Source organism: Amblyomma americanum, chromosome 4 (genome assembly GCF_052857255.1).
Source record: "Amblyomma americanum isolate KBUSLIRL-KWMA chromosome 4, ASM5285725v1, whole genome shotgun sequence".
Classification (NCBI taxonomy): domain Eukaryota; kingdom Metazoa; phylum Arthropoda; class Arachnida; order Ixodida; family Ixodidae; genus Amblyomma; species Amblyomma americanum.
In genome coordinates, this window is record NC_135500.1 from 82,019,698 (window position 1) to 82,043,245 (window position 23,548).

General features: G+C 46.7%; 1 protein-coding gene across 2 annotated transcripts in view; it reads left to right on the forward strand.

Moving 5' to 3' along the window:
- LOC144128084 (DNA mismatch repair protein Msh6-like) overlaps positions 1-20,886 on the forward strand; it is a 111,769-nt gene extending 90,883 nt beyond the window's left edge. For both annotated transcript variants that reach the window (XM_077661155.1, XM_077661157.1), the window contains exons 26-31: positions 5,084-5,182; positions 5,537-5,624; positions 8,105-8,194; positions 15,530-15,684; positions 17,069-17,203; positions 20,724-20,886. In XM_077661155.1, the coding sequence (XP_077517281.1) occupies positions 5,084-5,182; positions 5,537-5,624; positions 8,105-8,194; positions 15,530-15,684; positions 17,069-17,203; positions 20,724-20,792 (636 nt within the window). In that variant the 3' untranslated portion in view covers positions 20,793-20,886. The remainder of the gene's footprint in view (positions 1-5,083; positions 5,183-5,536; positions 5,625-8,104; positions 8,195-15,529; positions 15,685-17,068; positions 17,204-20,723) is intronic.
- The last annotated feature ends 2,662 nt before the right edge of the window (positions 20,887-23,548 follow it).

Here is a 23,548-nt window from a genome sequence, read left to right on the forward strand (position 1 = left end):
AATCCCTCGTTATAACGAAATCAGTGAGACGGCAGAAAAATTCGTTATAAGTGGTAATTTGATATATGCGACCACTCGAGAAATCTAAAACAGTCGAGCTTTAATTGCGCTGAAACTGCGAGGAAGCCAAAATACAATGTATTGAGTGAAGCAAAACTTTATTCAAGTGCAAAAAAGGCAGTGAGCTTTGGCTGTTTCATGTTCTTACCGGGTGCATACAACCCTTGCTCTAATCTGACCAAGCATTGCACGAGGCCGCGGTCGCCGCCTATGCATTCGACCATTGGGGTATTTCGAATCGCGAAGGCAGTGGCCGCTTTTATGGGGGGGGGGGGGTCATGGAAAACTACTAGAGCATCGCACTGGAAAGCGCCGCAAATGCCTTGGCTCAAGTCTGAGGTTGTGTTTGTCGTGCTCAAAAAGCTATTAGCCGCTCTTTGTGGGTGCGCAGCGCGATTGTGAAAAACGGACCGGTTTTGCTGTAGAGGCTTTGCATGATTACTGGGCAATTTTTTCCCGAGGTGCGCAGCAGTAAGTTTACAGCGCAAGAGTTTTCGACGCACCGTTGTTGACAAAAATGTGCTAATTCTCCAAGTGTCAGTGTTTGCGCAGCGCTGCATCCACGCCGTTCACAAATGTCTAGGAACAAAATTCAATGACCCTACCACGCATTTAGACCGTTTGTCTAGTCGTGTGGCGCGAATCGAGCATGACCGGCTCGGGGAAAACCATCGGCGAAACACCGTGGTTGCGTTGACCCGCCATTTGACAGCCTAACTCGCCGCTGGTGACGCTCGGATTTTTCGTGTTTTTGGCAAGTTATCGGCTGATTTGCACTGTCAAAAGTGCAACGAAGCTAGGGGCGGTGTTTTACTGCTATGCAGGCCGATTGTCACGAGCGGCAAGCAAATTTTTAGACCGGCTTCCCCAAAGTCACCGGCCCTCCTCGCGTCGAACATGGCAAAGGGCATGCGACCAGCAGTCGCTTGCGGCCTGCGGGTCGCCTTCTTGTTTGAAGCGAAAACTCTCGGGAATGATGCTGCTTGCGCGCTTTCGAGAGTTTCGTCTGCTTTGGCTGATGGGAAACAGTTAGGCTTAGCAATGACGACAGCAGCCAGGGAGCAGCCCAGTTCATTGCCCAGCGCGTCCGCGGTCGGTGTTGTTGCCTAAAGCTCAGCTTGCTCATGACTCGCAAGTGTGAATGGGCTCATAATCAAAGGGATGCTTCTTTTGTGCTTTTTGGCACGTTTCAGCGCCAGAAGTGCTCCTTAGAGCAGTAAAATTTTGCTCATCGAGCGCACCCCACGGAATGTTATGGCCCAAGTCTGCCCACGGTCTTTTGGTCGCTTTTCGACGTCCAAGAGACTGCGGTTTTCTGGCATCGTAAAGCGTCACGAAAACTGTATTTTCTTAGATTCTATCATGTGGGGACACAAGCGATGCGATTGTGACCGATTTGAGCGCGCTGCACCATGGAAATTGACAGCTTCCATTCACTTTGCTGTAAACAGCTGGAGGCACTCGGCATTTGCTTGGTACCCATTACTAGGCAGGTCATGGTCATAGGTTTGGTACTTTTGTGGCCTGTTCTGTGCCTGTATGAGACTACTTCGTCGGCGGTATTAATTTGACACTGCATGCGCAAAAGGGTTGCCATCGCTGGGCGGTGATGCCTCCGCTCGCCACTTCGCTCTACGCAGGTCAAGCTCTTCGTGCGCTTCGAGTAATGCGGCTTAAAATCCATTTTTTTGGGTCGTGACTGAAAGAAATCTTGAATAAAGTGATATTTTGAGTAAAACGATTTCGTTATAACGAGGGATTACTGTACTTGTGCAAAGTACTCCTGCATGGTAAACACAGCAGCCCTTCCAAACGGATGTATTCATAGGCTTTGGTGGATAAGTTCCCGAGAATAACGCAATACCTTACGGTTGTCCCGCCTCATGTTGCCCTCTTCTTGAAATAGTTTTTCACCTGACCCACAATAACGCAGCTTTCACACTTTTCTACTGTGCGTCTGTAGCGACATGCAGGAAAGCGCTCACGTTACAATCCTCTTGCAGTTTGCTCAGCTCCTCTTTATATTTGTCGACTGTATGCCTCAGTCTTGCGACCTGGAGGTGAAGAGCGTGCTCTTTTTCTCTGCACCTCTTGTGATGCACCAAACTGTTGGAGATTCTGGCCGAATCGGTGTGCATTCTGAACGCCTGCCTTGCGAACACAAATGGCTCGAGACAATCCGATGTGGTGTGCTCCTCGCCGATGGTGACATCAAGCTGGGGACAAGCCGGGGATGGCAAAGCTGGGGCTGTGTTGTCACGGAATGGTGTGCTGCTTGACTCCATGTCCGCTGTTGAGACGTCTTCAGGCTCTGCAGTGCTGCCAATGGGTATTAAGCCACTCACATCAGCAGAAAGTGTCATTTGGTGTCTTTTCTTCGCAGAGCAGCCGTTGGTGTTTAGACCCGAAGCACGCTTGCGACTGCCTGGATAACTGCGCACCATCGTAGGTGCCGGCTGTTTGTGAGACGGATAGCAGGGAAACACACTTGGTACTGCTCCCTTCTTTAACCGGCAGGTTTTTGTATTGTCTTTGAAATCAGAGATCGTGAAGTGCTTGCTGCACACAACTGAGTAGTTCGATGAAGAATTCGGCTCCCAATCCTTATGTAAAATCACCTTGATCCACTGTTGTCGAAATTCGAGGTCAGCTGAAATATCATTAAAGGATACTCCTGGATCTTTTTTCCTGGCACTTGACGTGCACATCGGCACGCAGCAGCTCCGCATCATGAACGCGGTCAATGAGAAGCACCAAAATCTAGAAGTGGACGTTTCTCATGCAAGGATAAGGCTTGCCGATCCAGAGAACAGTGATTCTGGCACGGGAAAGCCTGCGAGACGGGACGGTTAGCTAGTGTCAGCCAGCAGCGCCACGGGTGGCGAAATCAGGCGAACAGAAGAGAGCGACAAGAGAGGGTCCGCGGGGCGGCGGGGAGCCTTTCTGCTGGGCATTCAAGAAATAAAGGGGGCACTGAATTAGCACAGTGTCGTCGATAATGGTGCGCCAAAAAACTCACGTTTTGCAAATTTCACGGCTGCACACTTCGGGAAAATATTGCCCAGTAATCATGCTAAGCCCCTACTGCAAAACCGTTCAGTTTTCACGATCATGCTACATACCCACAATGATCGGCTAATCGTTTTTTGAGCACAACAAACACAACCACAGACTCGAGCCACTGCATTTGCGCGCTGTCCAGCGCAATACAGCGATACTATTGGCACCCTCCCCCACTCAAAATAAAAGCGGCCACTGCCTTCGCGATTCGAAATACCCCGAAGGTTGAATGCATGGGTGGCGACCACGGCCTTGTGCAATGCTTGGGCCAGATTAGAGCAAGGGTTGCATGCGCCCGGTAAGAATTTGAAACAGCCAAAGCTCATTGTCATTTTCACACCTGAATAAAGTTTTGCTTCACTAAATAGATTGTATTTTGACTTCCTCGCAGCTCGACTGCTTTAGCTTTTCTCGGGTGGTCGCTTATATCGAATTATTGCTTATAAAAAATTTTTTCGCCATCCCGCTGACTTTGTTATAACGAGGGATTACTGTACTGTGCTCATTAGCACTGTTTATCTTTAGGTGAAAATTTTCATTGCCTTGCAAGCATTGTCGTCGTCATGACTTTCATATAATTACATTAAATGAGGACATGCCGTATCAACTCCGAAAATAACGGCATTAACAAACTTAAGGCCTTAACCATTTACTGCCATTTCTTGTGCGCGTGTGGCACGGGTATAAGGAGTAAAGTTTTCTCTCTGTCTCTCTTGAGCTCTACAGCCTGGCACAATCACCTTGGTGAGTGGCAAGTCTCGCAGGAAATCCTTGGCTGCCTTTCTGATCCTCATGGCCGACAAGCATTACTGGGTGTACAGAGAAAGCTGAATGATCTTTTGGATGTGATGACTTGGTTGGGTCAAAAATCAGCTTTTGCATGGTGTTACCATTAAGCGGATACTTGGTGCAGAAAATGCTAAGAAAAAGCAGAGTAGGATGAGTGCTTGCAGCTGTTGCTTCAAGTAAACGATTTTGTCTCGTTTCTGGAAGAGTCCTGCCGGACAAACACGTGCATAAGGGAGACCTACTTTGCTTTAAGGGAACGGTTCTTCATGGCATGCTTTCTGAAAGCGAACAGAAATGTTCTTCCTGCATCATATGTAACAGAGCTTAAGCCGTATGTTTGTAGATACTGTAATGTCATGTTTATTCCTGTTGTTCAAAATACTGCTGTTTTTCTTCTCATTTTTTTTTTTTCAATCAGCTGAATATATTTGTATGAACTGGTTATTCTCACTATGAATGATTTTGGATTGTACTGGGAGTGTACTTCTTGTGCGAGTCATTCTTGTTTGAGAACTCTTGGTTTTTTTTTTTTCAGTATCTTCCTTTTGTTTTTGTTTTCTCCCCGTCCTTTTCAGCAGGCTGTTTCCTTGTATTGTGTCTCACTTGTTGCTGCTTGAATGCATGGTGCATAGGGCCTAGTGTTGTCTCCTGTATTGCCTTTGGCCCTCTTCACCAATACGATTGTAAATATTCAGAATTTCTGCAGTAAACTTCTAGACCTGTCTTGGTTTGCTCCTAAACCTGTTTGCTATGATGGAAGATGCCTTAACAAATTGTTTCAGCTTGAATAAGGTTAATGCTGACATCATGGAGCTTCCTCTCTATCCATAAAGAAGCTGAACACAGTTGGATATGCACAACATAGCAAAAAGTCATTAATCAAGTTTTTCATTACACCGCATTGCATTTTCTTGCTGCGGGAAAAAAATGTGTCTAGACAAGGAAAAAGAGAGAAAATGAAGTACCTTGAGTTGTACGATATAACATCTACAATATTAATGCAGCCTACATTGTGTTCTTATATAGAAGAGAGCATGCCGACAGCCACAGTGTTCACATGCACGCGTGAATACCATGGCTTATTGGAGAATATCATAGTAATTTCTGTCGGAATGCTCATGCTCAGATTCTATTTCTGGCTGTTGTGCTGACGTGGTGCATACTTTTTACACAGAGTTGCCCTCCTCTCTTGGCACTTCTCACTGGGCCCAACATGGGCGGCAAGTCTACTCTTATGCGCCAGGCGGGCCTGCTGGTGATTGTCGCCCAGATGGTGAGCACATACTACTTACTGTTGGCGGAGCATTTGCTTGCCCTGAATGCCTTGGAGGCCGCAACCAAAGTTTACTAAATAACTGCCATAGGTACATTTTGATCTTTGGGACTACAGAAAACCTTCACGGGATTTCAGATAAACCCATCTTGACTTGTCGAGGTTTTACTGTACAATGTATGCAGCCTCAGTTGAATGCAGGTCGCGAACATACACAACAGCAATCAAGTCGAACAAGGTTGCTGTTGTTTAGCAATGATGTAAGCTACCAGATAGTCCTGAACACCTTTCTTAACAGACTTGAGTTCTGTGGTAGTCCTGGGCTTTGCAAAAGATGAACTGTGTTGACTGCAGGGAGCTCGGGTACCAGCAGAGGCCTGTGAACTTACCCTTGTGGACCGTATCTTCACCCGGTTGGGAGCGAGTGATAGGATCACTTCTGGTAAGGATTAGTGGGCCCTCCTTGAAGGGGCAACTTGCAAGCATGATTATATGCCAGCCAAGCTCTGCTGGCATCTTCTCATGTGATCCGACTTTCTGCACCTTTTATGCACGGCACTTTGCACCCTTTTATGTACAGCTAAATGAAAGTTGTGCTTCCGCTAGGTTTCCTGCATGCTCTGTTAATGTAAGTTAGTGTTCAGCATTGACATGGAGCATGTATAGCGTTTCCTAGAAGCAGCAAAACCATAACTAACAGAGACTCAGTGTGTCACAGCGGCTGGGACCCAAGCTGTACAGCTAGCGGCAGCCTTTCTGAGCTGCACTAATATTAGTAATTTCACATATTTGTGCGTGACTTGGTTTAGTTCAAGTATTATTTACAGCGAGAGTAAATGTGAAATGTATGGTACAGGAGGCAATAAGAGAGTTAAAACTGGCACGGGGTCTGCTGGAGCATCTGCTGGAATAAAACAGATGAAGAAAAAAATAGAAACATTGCAAGTTGTCAAAACAAATAAAATTGTAAATTGTGGGGTTTAATGTTCCGAAAGAACATATGGGCTATCAGTGACAGCATAGCGGAGGGCTCCGGATTGGTTCCGACCACCTGGAGCCATTTCCAGTGCATTTTGCAAGCGTTCTGACATATATGTGTTTTTGTTGTTTTTTTGCAAGGAAAAATTTTTTGAAATAGGCCTTTTGCATTTCCTGTGCTCTCAAACAAGTCTGTGGCATTGTTCATGGCGTCACTGTATCGTTTCAAGCAAAAGGCGAAACTGAGAGTACTTGAAAAAAGTAACGCTGTGACTTCGTTTTTTATCACTAAACGCCTCTTTGGTAAGGGAACAAAATGAGCTGGTTGGTTTCTGACCATCCCTTATTTCTGGGCTGCACTCGTGCATGAAGGAACAAAGAGTAGGAAAGCCTGTTTAAAATGAGATTTGTCCGAAATAGTACAGCAGTTCTAAAGAAGAAGAAAAAATGCGTCAGTGAATGACACATTTCAGTGCAGGTCAGCGCACTCTATACTCTGGTCACACTTTAGCACCAGTTGCTGTTTGTTGGCCCGGAATGTAGAGGCAAGGAGTGGCACAAGGTGCATGCCTTCTGCAGGTGAAAGGCCTCACTATACAGACAGTTCTGCAATTAAGTGCGCGCTGTAGAATGCACCTCATAGCTAAACCGGTTAATTGTTTCAGCTCAAATTTCACACAGAAATGGCATTTGGATATAAAGAAATCTGATATTCGCATCGTCTGCAGCGACGACAAAATGAAACAGGCCGCTCTCTCAGTGATTGCACCGGTAGCGCTATCTCGTTAGTTGACCGTGGAGATTAGGCGAATGACGGGGGTCTTCTGTGGGAGGTTTGAAGACTCTTCAGCAACTGCTTTATCTATGGTCACAATAAGCTTATTTTGGCCAAAACTGCACTGTTTGAAGGCCTTCATGGTACAGCATCGTCAGACCCCCTCGCAAAATACTCCCCCACCTCCTTTGCCGAATCTGCCGACAGACGATATGGCGCCACCAGTGCAATCGCTGAGAAAGTGGCCCGATTCATTTTGTCGTCACCGCAGACGGTGTGAATATCCGACTTTTCTGACTGATTCAGGCAAGTACCACAAACAAATGTGGTACAAAGCAATTATGCCGAACAAATGCCATTTCTGTGCGAAATTTGAGCTCAAACAATTCACCGGTTTAGCTGTGAGGTGCATTCTGCAGCGCGCGTTTAATTGCGGAACACTCTATAGAAGGTGAGCTCGCATGACTTTCAGTTCAAACAATTCTGCAAGCAACGTGCCGGTTGGTATGAAAGCATCGTAGTGTAGAAACTGCACTGAGAAGAAGAAAGTATGAGAACTTGTACAGCGCTGACTATCGGCGATAATTTCGGTCATTTGCATGGCTGTTTTTTCTTTGCAGTGCCATCCAGCTGCCTGTAAGATGCACGAGCAATAATAATTATGGTTGATGTCCAACACTTTGTGTGCCCTTTTAGCCTGCGTCCTTTCCCGCGCGCTGTTCCCACTTTGGTGTCAGACGACTTTGTGGCAAGATGAGAAAATGCATCCAGCTTGTGCTGCCGGGAAGGGAGTCTCCTTGGGCTCCCATTTGAGCAACTGCATCATGTGCAGTTTCAGCATTCTGCCAAAAAGGCTCAATGAAAAATCCACTGTAACTCTATAAGTGCAGCTGCAGCCAGGTAATAGCATTTGATGATGTGACTGTTGCTCTGCCCCTGGAGCAAGGACTAAAGGATAGCACAAGGAAAACCAGCTGATGTCCCGTGCAAAGGCAATAATTCTATGGTGATTTGCACAAGTTTCAGCAAAACTCAGCTGGTGGTGTTGTGGTCACACGTGTTACTCACAGTCCCTGCATGTCTCTTGCGGCTACAGGAAGAGCCTTTGGAGATGGGCTGGTCCTAAGCACACATGTCTGCACATGATTGTTTTGCATGATTGATTGCAGGTGAGAGCACATTCTTTGTGGAGGTGAATGAGACATCAGCCATCTTGCGACATGCCACTGAACACTCACTGGTGCTGCTTGACGAGCTAGGTAAGTATAACTGTGTGAGCATGTGCTCTGATTCAAAGCTTAGGTACCTGTCGAGTATCATTGTTGCGGACCCGACTGGCTGGCTGGTGTCCCCTTGCCTTTTTTTGCCGTATCTAAAGGGGAATAATAAATGAATATCTTCTTGGAAGCTGCCAGTGTTGTATGTCGAGCCTTGCATGGTGGAGTGTCTTATCAATAAGTGTTCTCATGGCCTTGATATAGTAGACATGATGAGCCAACGAGAGTAGAAAATGAGCTAAATTGTTTGGTTCATATTATTGCTCCTTTAGTGTGCTGCATAGCAGTTAGTATTTGAAAGACCAAGATTTGAAGCTTTGTATAAAAAGGGAATGACTGTTTGGAGTACTGTGTTAATTTAATCAAAAACTGAGTTCTTAATAATCCAAGTGTGTTGTCTGCTTCATGTCAGTCTTCTATAGGCATTACAATAATAGCAGGTAAATACAGTAGAATCATGATGATACAAATCTCACGGGGTTGCGAAACTTTCGCATTATTCGAAATTTCATATCAACCAAAGCGAACAAAATCCATATGTAAAAGCATGAGAAATGCATATATGCTGAACAGTTTCCGATTGATGGAATATATTTAAAGCCACGCGACCACAGCTTACTACTCGCAGTGTGTACAGTGCGATTAGTGATCGCTGATTCGGTGATGTGTGGGCAGTGCTTAGAGCTCAATGGTGTGGTCGCGGCCCGCACATTTGTATCATTCATAGCGGCATGAGGGAGTGTTCACACATCCAAAATTCTCGAGATCACGTGTCTCGTGCAACACTTCTGATTGGTTCTCAGAACCATGATGTCATCACTTACAACTTATACAATGCTTCTTATTGGCTCTCAGAATCATCATCCACGTGACCTTTCATATTATGCATTTGATTGTTACTCAGAAAAATCTTGATCAAATAAAAAAAAATGCAGTGTCTAAATAAAATGCTTTTTACATCTGTTAACTTAAGTACAGTAATCCCTCGTTATAACGAAGTCAGCGGGACGGCGAAAAAATTCGTCATAAATGGCTTTTCGATATAAGCGACCACCTGACAAAATTGAAAGCAGTCGAGCTTTAATTGCGCCGTAACTGCGAGGAAGTCAAAATGCAATGTATTCAATGAAGCAAAACTTTATTCAGGTGCAAGAAAGGTTGTGAGCTTTGGCTGTTTCATGTTCTTACCAGACGCATGCAACCCCTGCTCTAATCGGACCAAGCATTGCACGAGGCCGCGGTCGCCGCCCATGCATTCAACCTCCGGGGTATTTCAATTGCATTGGTTGTGGCCGCTTTTATGGGGGGGTCTACAAGAGTACAGGTCGAGCCTCGATATATCGAACAGTGCGGTGGTCGCAAAATAGTTCGATGTAGCCAGAATTCCATATATAAAATCACGTAGAAAACGCGTCAAAAACTAGTACAAATCAATCAATGAACCAATCGTGGCGCAATAGATACTCACTTGAACTTTCAAACAAAGTATTTATTTATTTGGCTGAAAGTAGTGTAGCAGCATAGCCTGCTTCATATTGCCAACCGTGTGCTTCACTATGCCGTCCTCAACAGAGTCTAAACGATGCACAAGCGATAGTCCGGTGCCTTCTATTGCGCCGCACTCGCAACGTACAAGGGCCAAAGCAGCTACAGCCTCATTTGAAGTCGGCAGCGGGGCAACATCAGCACTTGCTGGATCAACCTCGGCAGCATTTTCGTTTGGCTGCTCATCAGTAACTTCCGCTGCGATCTCCACGTCTGTCAACTCCGCCACGGTTCCGGTGCTGTCGTCACCACCAACGAAGTCGTCAATGCACATGCTCTGTGGCTCAGCACCGACAAAGCGCTCCAACTGGCTCCAAGTTTCTTTGAACTGGCATTCTTCCTCTATACCGTCCAACGCTGATTCTTCGGTTGCTTCTTCGGAAGAACAGCGACTCGCATAGCACAAGCCAAGGCGCTGAGAAGTCAGTGCGGCAAATGCAGTGTGTCGTTGACGTCGTCCTATGACGTCAAACTAGCCAAGCTGCCGCGTGCACATGCCGCTACGTTCAAATGGCGCCCTTGGCATGATCGATGTGTGCAGCTATCGTGCGCAGCAGTCGGGAATGTCCATTGCACCGCCGCTATCTTCAAGGGTGTTGCAGAAAAGCTCGCTTCCTGTCAACAGAGCACACGTGGTCTGGTGTGGCAGAGTTCGATATATCCATTTTACATCTGGCCCCGTTCGAAATAAAAAAATAAAAATGCATGCGGTTTTCCTTATGATATAGAAAGTGTTCGATATACGCAATAATTCAGTATATCCGTGTTCGATAAAGCGCCGCAAATGCCGTGGCTCGAGTCCGAGGTTGTGTTTGTTGTGCTCAAAAAACGATTAGCCGCTCATTGTGGGCACAAAGCGCGGTCGTGAAAACTGAACGGTTTTGCACTAGGGGCTTTGCTTGATTACTGGGCAATATTTTCCCGAGGTATGCAGCTGTGAAGTTTGCAAAACAAGAGTTTTTCGGCGCACAGTTCGCCGACATTGTGCTAATTCTACAGTTCGAGTGTCAGTGTTCACACAGCGCCGCGTCCGTGCTGTTGACAAATGTCTAGGAACAAAATTCAATGACCCTACCATGCATTTAGACAGTTTGTCTCGTCGGATGGCGTGAATCAAGCATGACCGGCTTGAGAAAATCGCCGTAGAAGCAGTGAAGCTAGGGGCGGTGTTTTATTGTGATGCAAGTTAATTATGGCGAGCAAATTTCTAGGCTGGTTTCCCCAAAGTCGTCTTCCTGATTTGTTAACGTAGCTCCTTGCATCGAACATGGCAAGGGGCATGTGACCAGCGGTCGCTTGCAACCAGGCAGCAGCTCGACAACACCGTTGTTCACACTTGCAAGCGCGACCTGCGGGTTGTCTTCTCGTTTGAAGCGAAAACTTTCGGGAATGAAGTTGTTCACGCTCTTTGGAGAGTGTCGCCTGCTTTGGCCGATGTGAAACGGTTATGCATAGCCGAAAGCTCACCTCGCTCACGACTCCCAAGTGTGAATGGGCTCATAATCGGAGGGACACTTCTTTTGTGCTTTTTGTCACATTTCAGCTCCAGAAGTGCTCTTTAGAGCGGTAAAATTTTGCTCATCAAGCGCACCCCATGGAATGCTACGGCGCAAGTCTGCCCGCAATCTTTTGGCCACTTTTCAGCTTCCAAGAGACTGCAATTCCCTGGCATCGCAAAGCGTCAGGAGAACTTTATTTTCATATGGATTCTATGACGGGGGACACCAGCGATGCGGTTGCGACCGATTCGGGCGTGCTGCACCCTGGAATTGGGCAGCTTCCGTTACTAGGCAGGTCATCGGTCGTAGGTTTGCTACTGCTGTGGCCTGTTCTGTGCCTGCATTAGAATTATTCGTCGGCGGTATTAATTTGACACTGCATGCGCAAAAGGGTCGCCCGCTCGGCGGCGGCGATGCCTCCGCTCGCCACTTCTCACTAAGTGGGTCAAGCCCTTTGTGCGGTTCGAGTAATGCGGCTTAAAATGCATGCATTTGGGTCGAGACTAGAAGAAATTTCGAGTAAAGTGATATTTCGAGTAAAGCGATTTCGTTATAACGAGGGGTTACTGCACATTATCGTTGAAACACAGAAATCAACCACAACAGCTGCACTGTAGTAACACATTACGGAGCATTGTAATCGTCCTATAGATTTTTTTTTAGGGGCTCTAGTTTGGAGTCAAGGTAACCATTAGTTTAGTAATTTGCAGGAGGAGGAGGAATAAACTTTATTTACTGTAAAAAGAAGTGTCACTCTTGCTCCCCCGGAGGGCTCCTAACAATCCAAGACCTCTCTGGCCTCCGCTTTGCGCCTTGTTCTGGTGACCAGTCTTGCCTGGTTGATCACTTCAGCAGATAGCAAAACATCCTTCCACGAAGAGCAGGAAGGGTTGACGATGGGGTCGATGGTTGTGGGCAGTGGTTGCAGGCAAGCCCGAAAATAATTGGTAGAGGTCACAGCTGCTGGAGCCTGGCAGGTGGTGCAGCGGGTAGGGTGTCAGGTAGGGTGGATTTGGTTCACTATTATGGACGATATGTACAAGTTGGTCTGGAGCTGCCCTTAGACTGTGCTCTTGTGTGGGTCGAGGGGTGGCAGGTAGAGGCGCCTACACTCACTATAGTAAGTGGTGACTGCGTGGTAGTCGGGCATACCATTGTTGTCACTGCCAAAGGGGTTGGGAGAAGATTTTGTTGACACTCAGAAAGAGTTATGTCAGGTGTACTCATGAACGTATTCATTACTAGGGTATACCCTCATGCCTAGGTCCCCATGTGAGGGTTATGGGATGTTGCATGGCTAGTGGGTGCTCGAGTATGCAGGTGGCCATGTGTTGTGCTGATGCCGCGGAGAAAGTGTCTGTACACGGCTTGGGATTCAGTGCAGATGGTCGTCACATCGGTGTGTTTGGTTGCATGGCCGATGGCTAAGGCTACAGAGATGCATTCCGCTTCCTTAGAGTCCTTGGTGTGCAAGGCCGCCGCCATCATGAGAAAGTGCAAAAATGCTTGCCTGGGAACAATGAACACTACAACTGCAAAGTTTATTTTTCAGGCTGTGACTCACAGACAGTAACATTGAGGTGACTAAAAGCTGTTTAATACATGAATATCGACGAAGCCTATGCAATGGAACTTGCTTTTAGTATAGTACATCGCTCTCCTGAGCATCCCATAAAAGTGTGGGAAGGCCTGGGAGTGAGTGAGTGAGTGAAAACTTTATTGGATCTTTCAAGGGTTTCGCGGTTATGAAGTCTTCGTCGTCTTCTCTGGCACTGGCGACTTGAGGCTTCTCGTCAGCAAGGGTGGGCCCCTATTCCAAGGCTCCACTGAGTCGTGCTGCATCATTCGCGTGCTGCACTAAGGCCCTTTGGGTCGTGAGCTCGCCGCTGGTGAGCCGACTCTCCCATTGCTCCGCACTCGGGTGTTCGTGTTGGTGGAATGCTTTGTTGCGTTCGCACTCCCACGTAATATGGTAAAGTGTAGGTGTGGCATCGCACCAAGGGCAAGATACCTGTAGAGACGACAGACTTCCTTTGTCATAGCACTTGGCTGCACGTAGGGTCACCAGTTAGCACTGTAATTTATGAATCGATGTACTGTTGTCGAACCCATATATCGAGCTCATGTAAAAAAAGCCTGTGAGTTCGATATAACGTGTAATTCGATATAAAAGTAGCAGTATATTTAACAACACACAAACTTACCGAGATGGGAAAAAAACGTATTTCTGTGATAGCCACTTACTGTGCGCAGATTATAGAGCGAAAATAGTCGTGAATTTCTTTCTATTTCTTCATCTTCGTTGCCTCGGAGAGATCACATTTTTCAATGTGGTTGATGGACTCATGGCTGAGACAGCAGCCTTCTGTTGATGTGCAATAGCAATGAACCATGCTGAGCGCACAGAGCACATCGAAACATGTGGGTACAGGTTCTCAAGTCCTTGTCACAATTCACATCAGTGGTTTCCACATCAGTGGCAATGATGTCTTCGTCCGCAAGCTCTGCCACGGTCTCAGCGTCTTTGCTTGCCAATGCGAACAACTAGTTTCACAAATCATCCAGACCTGTGACGGCTTCGTCTAGCTTACCCGACAAAGAATTCGCTCCGTCTTCTCCGGGAAAGCAGACACCAGAATGTCGGAAACAGATCTCTATAGTTTTGTCTTTGGCATCATTCCACTACCATCTTAGCATAGGCAGGGTGCATAAGAGGTCGATTTTTGGGTCTCCTCCAGTCCTCGGGTTCTGCAGGAGCCATTTAATGGACGTTTCCTAAAACCAACCTTCGCCGTGCAGATTATCCCCTAGTCCAAGGGAAGGAGCACCGATGTTGCGTTTGGCAGCAGACTTGGTGATATTGGCTTATCAGGTTGTCGTTCCAACCCTTCAGCCACTTGGCAAAAAGTTGGCGGGTCATCCAAGCTCTTGGATTGGACCTACAAGGTCACCAGAACCGAAAGCTCATTCTACAAGCATCACTTGCTTTTTCTGGGGACGAGTAGTCGAAGCTTCGTTGATCCATCCATGGTGGTGGCGAGCAACTTCGGATTTCTTACCTCGTTCAATTCGCTTGGTAATTTATAGTTTCAAAGAAAAGAGAATGTTCTGCCGTTTTGCGGCTGCCATCGCTAGCACACACAGACAACGAAAACCATGCGAAATTGCTGATGGCAGTACGACCCACCAAACATGTGAACTGCATGACAATGCGGGCAGAACTGACGCAACGGGCTAAAAACACATATTCTGGTTGGCTGGGTACACGCCCGTCGTCTACGTCATGAAAAATCCGCGTCATCATTGGTCTGCACATAGTACTGATAGCACCTGCAGGTCCAGCCGGGAAAGCTAACTTTTCGACATGTGCTGAGGTAAAGCCAGCTTCTTCAGTTGACCTGAGTTGTCCAAAGCGAACTTGGCAGAGCGCCATGAGGTTGTGCATCCTTGACAGAAGTGCTGGCAGCGGTGGCTTGCTTGGTGCGCTGCCGCACGCCAGGCTTAGAGAGCGCTCGAGCATTGGAGAGGAGCGGAGCAGAACCTTGTAAAACACCCTCTACTCTGAAACGTTGTGAAGGAAGCAGGACCTTCAGACTCCCAAGTGATTTGGTGAGCTCGAGATCGGGAGTGAATATGCCTAACCCCTCATCGTCCTGAGTGTTTTTTTCAACCTCGCGTAAACAACGCGCACCTGACCTTGAGGGCCAGTGCTCATTATGTTCGCTTTATCTCGCTGTGATTTGCCAGTGCCGCCGGCTATCACAAAATCGTCGGATCACGCTGTGATACAGCAAACACCTTAGAAGTGAACAATGCAAAACACCACTGACACGAACGCGTCTGACCGCATGCTTTTGTTGATGATCAATAGATGGACAGACATACGGGTGGGCGCCATATTGAAATTTCGACTCTCCGGAAAAAATCTGTTCAAACTTTTTTTTCGTGCAATGAACCCTCCCCCAAATTGACGCCAACTTTTCTGGAAAAAAGTGGGTTCATTACGTGAGTATATACTATAATCGTGTTCAACTGTATGTGTTTGACTGTAGTCATTTTGAAAAATGTGGTCTTAATGTTTCCCCCCCTGAAAGGATAGGGTGGCATGTCTTCCCTTTTCTCTGCAGTGTCATTGCTTTCTACACTGTTTCAACCAAATGCATATGACGGGCTGAATGGTGTGTGGCTGCTAATGCTAGCATGCTTTGCCAGTGCCAGTGATTTCACCAGGAATTGAGTGTCCCACTGCTGTGGCATGCACGAATTTTTCCAGGCAGGGGCACATCGACCCATGATGGCATGGCACTGGCACACGCGGTGGTCAAGGAGCTGGCAGAGTCCATCTGCTGCCGGACGCTCTTCTCCACTCACTACCACCACCTGGTGGAGCGGTTCCGGGAGCACTCAGCCGTGCACCTGGCACACATGGTATGTGTGCTCTGTCCGGGCAGCATCCCTGGCAGCGCATTTGTGAACATGTATGTGCAACCAGCAACTGCAACATTATTTGCGGGAGCGAGGGTGTAGTGCATGTCAACATCATTTCAAAAATAGGTTTACAAATCAACAGCATGGCGTGGTGCACTGTTAACCTGCTTTGGGGTTGGAAGGGCTGGTGCTACAAGTGCACAGCACTATTGCCGATATACTGGTTTCTGAAGAGAAATAACAGGTTGTTTTGTTATGCAATGAATTTTTCCCCCAGTCTGTCTATTTTGCACTTCTTAGGTTTTGAGAAAACTTGCTAAAATGTTGAATGACCTGCAGTTCCTGCACACTGTGAAATTAGGTTTAAACTGTTCTGATAAGCCACTGCAGTGCAGCTCAGTGTTTATGGTGCTTAGCTCCTGACTCAAAAGACGCGGGTTTGAACCCGGCTGTGGCGGTCGTTTTCGATGGTGGCGAAATGCTAGAGGCCTATGTACTGTGCAATGTCAGTGCATGTTAAAGAATCTCAGGTGGTTTAAATTATCTGGAGCCCTCTGCTACAGCGCCCCTCATTGCCTGAGTTGCTTTGGGACATTAAAACGCCATAATCCAAATGTAAACTGTGCTAAGGTGGAAAAAAAAAATGCAGGAGCTGCACCGCCTTTCTATTGTCTCAACTTGAGGCATGTTTCCAGCTTAGCCAACTCTCTGGTTGGCAGCATTGTGGGTAGCATGATCATGCACTCACACTAATGCTAGCACGAGCTCTGACAACCATTGAGATCTGCTGCTGCATGCTCGCGGTAGGTCAGTCTGTCTTGCCATGATACAGTCAACAAAAGCAAACGGACGCCAGCAGTCCTTGCTCTCCCTTTTTTTTTTTTCTAACTGATTTTTGGATAATTGGGCATTTCTTCTATCCCCTCGAATCCCAAATTAAATATGTATATAAAAAGGTTTTACAACCCATCATGTTATATTTAAATGCCAGCTGTGTCAGTTCATGGATTTTATTTTGCCAGTCATTTTGCATGATCACATTACAGGTTGCATCATGTATGTATGTGTGTGCCATAGTTTGTAGCTGCTATGGCACATAGCATATGTGTGTGACATAGAGGCAACAAACTTGCATAGGGCTTCCACAGTGGCCATTCTATGAGATTCTGCTACAACAGTTTTAATCAAAAGTGAGCACGTGTCTGTTTAAATGATGCTCTGGTCTGGGCAAGTTGATTTATTCAGAACGTACATATTAGCACGAGAAAGATGGGCAAATGAGTATGCACATGTCATGAGCGTTTCTCATTTGTCATATTTTTCGTGCTAATACACACCATAACTGGTTCAAGGCACCCGTTCAATGGTAACTCCTTTTGTACAGGCATGCATGGTGGAGGATGAGAACGAAGAGGACCCAACCAAGGAGACCATCGTGTTCCTGTACAAGTGTGCAGCCGGCCCCTGCCCCAAGAGTTATGGCTTCAATGCTGCCAAATTGGCAGGCATCCCACAGCAGGCAAGGCACTGCCCCTAGCTTTCTGTCCTGCTTCACTGGTCGGTGCTTGTCTCATGCAAGGGTGCCCCTCTCTTATTTTGCTTGCTAAACGATAAGTAACGCCCCGTATTCACATTTCTTTCAGTGCACTCTGGTTTAGAGAAGTGGGCAGGAGAGATAGAAAGAGTGGCCAACAAAGAGAAAGGAGAGAGGGTTTGACAACACTCAGGTTGCATTGGCTTCCCTACACTTGGGGAAGAGGAACAGAACAGTGATGGAGACAACGAATGGTCTCTGGAAATTGCAGAAAGTGAATGAATGCATACCCCATATGGAGACCTGTGTGCATGCTGTAAGGAGCTGGAGGAACCACTTTATTTTGGTCTCATATATTAAGTGAGGCAAAGTATACATAAAAGAAGAGTGCACATGTATATAGCCGTTGTATTCAGCTCGTTCTCACCTTTGGAGCTGAAACCTGGAGGCCAGTGGAAAGGCTTGAAATTAAAAAGGAAAGTGCACTGAGCTTTGGAAGAGGAAACGATAAGAGGTAGCATTAGGAGTCGCAGAGAGAGCATCACAGATTAGAGGAGTGACCTCCATGAATGATATCCTAGCTGGAAAAAAACTTTGGCGGGACGTAATGTGAACAGGTTACCCATGGTCTGTCAGGGTAGCAGAGCAGATTCTAAGAGTAGTCAAGCAAATCTTGGTAGGGAGATGAGATCAGGGAAAATACCCACGATAAGGAGGCCCTTTTCCTGCAGTGGACACCATTCAGTTGGCAGTGATCTGTGCTGAACAACTATATCTGCTCTCTCATCCAGCACTTTCCTGTGGTGCTCAGTTCCGTACTTTGGCACTGCTCTGGGGAGCATGCACACAGTGGTGCCACCATGGCTCATACCCAGAGGTTGTGCAGCCCTTTAAGTACGAGGGATTTTGATAAACGCCTATTCAGCAGCCCTTAAAACTTCTCCGAAATGAACAGTAATTAAAAAGACAAAGAGGAATGGCATTCCCTTTGTTAGAAATTAGTGGTGTGGAAATTTTATGTTAGAAAAACACATTGCAAGCATGGAGTTGAATTCAAGCACATGCAGTGAGATAATGTGAACGAATGTGTCCGGAGACGGTGCTCATGGCTGTCTGGTCATCAGAGTAGGTCCCATTGCACTTGATAAAATGAACACAGATCCATTTCTTTGCAGATTAAAAGAGCACCCTGCACCTGCCATGTCTGCGGCCTTGTGCTGTCAGAGATGCTTTGCCCTCTGTGCCAGGTGCACATGCTCCCGTTATACGGGGTGTTTCACCTAAGATTTTACACAGCTTTTAAAAATAAGCTTTTTGAGTTAGAAGAGCGCTTTTTGCGGCATAGCATTGTCAGCAGTGTAGTACATCGGAGTACAACTAAGACGTTAGCAGGCTGGTTAACTAATATTGAATAGGTAACTTTTTAACTATTACTGTTGGGCTCATTAATTATTGAGAGGTGTGTGCAGCCCGCTGTCTTCGTTCTTTCTTGCGGTTTCCATGGTCTGGCGCTATTTTTTCACCAATTCAAGTATGCACCAACTAGACCAAAAAGAGGTGTTAATAAAGTAATACCCATATCAGTTTTTAGAATTTCGAAAACACGGTTTCCCTCGGCGCTGTGGCCCAACAAATCTTGGCTATTTCGACAAGCTACATGCACTGGAGGGGTTGCTTTGCCTGCAACCTTCTCGAAAGCTCGTATTCGAAAGCTATGAAAGCTCATGCAATGTAGCTAAAATTTGTTGGGCCAAAGTGCCAAGGGCAACCGCGTTTTCGAAATTGTAAAAACTGATATGGATATTGTAATAAGGAACGTCTTACAAAGCACAGCATCGCGAACAACCAGCGGTACAGTCCAGGTACAGACCGGAGGCAGCGTTCAGTCCAGAGCACGCACGAGCGACGGAGCATTCGGCGCTTCTCGTCGCTGTCTTCGTTAAGCGCCAACCTCTGAAGATTCCAAAGCCGAAGGCCAGTCTTACAATATTACTTACAGTGGGCTACATGCCTGTCAGTAATTAAGGAGCCTAACAGCGATAGTTAAAAAGTTAGCTATACAGTATTATTTAACCAGCTTGCTAGTTAGGGCATCTTAGATATATTCTGGTGTACTACAGCACTCACAATGCCATGCAAATAAAACGGTCTTCTAACTCAAAAAAAGGCTATTTTTAAAAATTGTGTAAAGTCTTAGGTGGAAAACCCTGTATAGGCCAGACTGTTGCTGCTGACTGTTATTCCCCAACAGCTTTGGTTTGAGTGTACAGTCGAACCCCGCTACAACGAAATTCACGAGGTGCGCAAAAAATATGTTGAAGCGAAATCAGCCCAAAAAAAATCTGACTGCACGTTCAAAAATATCATTTATTTCCAAAAAATTTGGTCATCTTGGCTTGCGTCCTCTTAGTGGACATAAGCGTCGTGGTGCGAGTTTCACACTCGGCCAACAACTGCATCGCGATGTCGTCATCATGTGCACCAATGAAAGCACGAATGGTGTCAAATGCGTTGATCACATGCAATGCAGACGGTAGGGCTGGTGCATTTTCCGCTGCAACATCTCCCTTTTTCCTGCCGCTGGATGCCACGCTGATAATTCGTGCCTTCTCTTCAAGAGAAAGGAACTTCCCTAGAAAAAGTCGCCATGCTCATGTCGATTGCAGAGCACAAGCACGAGTGAAAAAAACTAGGGCAAACGCACTGCTGCTGTTGCCAGGCTGCTGCGTCCTTTGGCGACGGATTGGTTGCGGCTCTGGCTTGGAAGAATGCGGGAGCTTGCAGCCACGCCTTGTCGCAAGGCAGCCAGTCCGATTGTCATCACCACCAAGCAATGGCGGTCTTCATGTGCGTTTGAATGAGTGGATCAATTGGTTCCAGTGAAAGTTTAGTGAAACAAAGCAGCGTGGATCTATGGTAGTACACAGATGGGCGGCGATATGCTTGTTTTATGGTAAGATAGATTTTTAAACCAAGCTTCGCAGAGCAAAAATTTCGTTAAAGCGGAAACGCGTCCCAAAAATGGTTCGTTGTGATGAGAAATTTGTTCTATTACTTTCAATGGCGAGCTGACGGGGAATTGGAAATATTTCGTTGAAGCGACGTTCGTTGTAGCAGGGTTCGACTGTATTAGTGTTGTAGAGAAAGCAAGACAAAAAAGCGGGAAGGCAGTGAAGTTTTACTGAGGCTTGGCGCAAGCCATCTTTCTGAGACTAGAGAGTCTGGGCCCATATGCAGCGCATGTTCTCTCCGGATTTGTGATATAAATTACAGAATTACCAAAATACCCAGGGTACCTTGACTCATTTTCTGTAGCCTTACAAGGCACAACTCTCACTTTCGCATTGCATGAGCCAAGAGAGTTGCTTATACTGCTGAATTGCGGCCAAGAACTCAATAGTAAAAGCTTTAGCATTAACAAGCAGCTTGCTTTTAAGAACATGGCACACATCTTGCTTACCTTTCTCATACTGTTCTTTGATGACTGTGGAGTTTGTCTGTGCAGGTCATCAGACGGGCCTTCGAAAAATCCAGACATCTTGAGGAACAGATCCAGATGCGTCGTGCCAACTGAGTTCCGGCAGCTACAACGTTCCCCTCCTTCATAGTACAAAGTGTTGAATTTCATTGTTTTCGGAATAAAGTGAGCATTTCAGTTGCATCAAAAATTCCATCTCTTGACATTCACCATCGTATATCATCAGGAAACCAGTGCACTTGAGGGTTTTGAAATGCCACATGCCTGCTCTATTTGGTGCACCACTTTTTTTTTTTCCGAACTCTCTGATGCAGCAGACTTCCCACCGTGTCATGTAACAACCTAGTGTATACAAAAACAAAAATGTTCAGTAGCATTCGCCTCCAACCTGTGTCTTTGCGGAGAACTTGTTTGCAGGCTGTACACCAGGCACTCACTTTACATTCCTGAGGCACAAATGAGATGCAAGCAGGTGCAAGTGGTAACAATGAACTAGGAGCTTTTCACCGTGTTTTAGCAGTTTCAACTGGTAGCATCAATTTCTCATACAAAAGTAAAGAGAAAATTAATTGTGACTAGTGTGTCTTGATTTGTAGCTGGCAAGGATAACTGTGCATGTACACATTACAGAATGAAATATAGATGGCCAAAAATTTGGACCGCTAATTCTGCAGACTTGATTATTCAGACTTTTTTGCGGCACTGTGGCATGCCCCATAGAGCCAATGTATAAGAACGCCTGAAATTTCGGACACATTGCTAGTGATTGCTTGATTTTTCGGACTTCATTAACTCTCGCCGTGGCATCGCCACCAATAGCCAGGCCGCCACATACCATATTTACTTGCATAATTTGGGCACCTCCAACTTTTTACTCGGATTTTTGAAAAAAAAAGAACTTCTACTCTCATATTTTGCGCTCTCTGCTGCACCAGACCGCCAGCATGTACACGGATGCGCGAAGGCAGGCTTGGGAAGATCGGCATGGCTGCGTCGCCGTGTGCTGTTTCGAAAGGTGCGAGAGGCGAGATTTCTAACTGTGTGTCATTTACCCAGCTGGCGGTCGCTTTCCGGACGAACAGTTGCGTGCGTGCCCGAATACGAAGCTACCGAACCATTTGCTGTTCGGTTTGCTGCAAGTCAACAGAGCCACATGCGAGGGCCCCATTTTATCGCCCGTTACCTCCTTTGCTTCCCACTGCTGGCTTCGGGATTGTGTCATTGCGCATTTATTGCTTTGAGCTGCTCATATGTCGCTATGCCATCCCGCAGGGAACCACATAGCGTGGGGCGAGGCAGGAGGTCACCCTCTTTTTGAAGCCCAAAATAATAAAAAAAGTGCACAAATTACGCAAGTGAGTACGGTATTGTGTATAGCGGAACCTCATTAATTCAGACTTCAAGGCGGATTGATACCTAGCTGGAATGAAGTAGATTTCAAGCTAAAAGGGAACATATTCAATGGCGGGACTGATATTCTCCGCAGGTTCGCACATTGCTCACGCATGGTTGAGAGTTGTAGTGTTCTTGGGCGTCAATGGTAGTCGGAGTTGGCAGAACTCATCTGTGCCAACTCCTTTCGTCCCGAATACACAAAGATGCGGCAGCGAAGTGCATGAGAGGCATACAGATTCATGGAGACTGCAGTAAGTGGAAAAAGAATTATGAGCTGCACTTACGTCTCCTTACGTGCAGAAATGCGACAGCTGTGCGCGGTCCGTGATCTGAATTTGTGTCTTGGGGCATGGCCAGCATTTTTAAATAAAGCATCAAGAGTGCAGTTGGTAGCAGGAGGCACAGGAACTCGCTTCGGCGCCGTGGAGCGTTCGTTTAGTTCGGGGACCAAGCGTCGACTGATTAGAAATGAGCGCGCATAGCTGGGGAGCAGTGCCGCCACCTGTGGTGACATCAGTCACCCCACCTGTTACTTCACACACACATGCTGATCATGTGATAATTTCGAGTTACAACATACCATGTCTTTGCTATATCCAGAATTTTGTTATAAATGAAACTTAAGTCTTAATTACTAGTTAAGCCTTAACTAATCAAGTCTTAACGAATTTTTAATTCAGTTGTAACTAAGTAAGTCTTAAGTAAATTTGACAGGTAGTGCGGATACTTACTGGGGACGGACAAATCCTGTGGGCACGACTGATCCATGAGCCTATAAAGGCTTTCCCCTTAAAGGGACTATGCAATAAATTAATTGAGATTAGGTAAAGCAGACGAGAGATGGGCAATCGATCACTCGTCACCCCAGAGCAAGAATTTTTGAGCTGGCATCAATAACAGCGAAGATAAGATATAGACGATTAAAAATTACGCTCCTCTTCTCCCCCCTCAACTCGTACACGAGGAGTTCCAGAAAAAAATAAAGAAAACAGGTCTGGGACTGCGCCCCGCCTTTGAATACGTCATCAGATGACGTTCGCTTTGCAACTTCCGGTTGTCGCTCCTAGCCCCCCAGCAGCAGCGTCGGCGGCGTGGCGGCATCTCCGGTCACTTTTTCCTGGATTGCGGCGCGCGTCGGGTTTCTTTGCTTGTCATCTGTGGTAATTAGCAGTAATAAACCCGGACCTCGAGGTGAGACTGCTCGCTTTTACGGCCGCGATGGGCATCGAGCCCTATGCGTGCGCACGAAGAGCCGTGCGAGTGGCTCCGGAACTCCCGACAGAAGGAGGCGGCAGAGGAAAATTGAAACCATATGCGCGAAGGGTCGCGCGGCGGCACGAGCAGACGATTTTCACGGCTACCGGAAGTGTGCCCGTGACGTCGTGGCTCCAGCGAATGAGAGCGTGTGGTGGCCTGGCGACGTCATGGTACAGTGACGTCTTTGTTCCACGATTTTA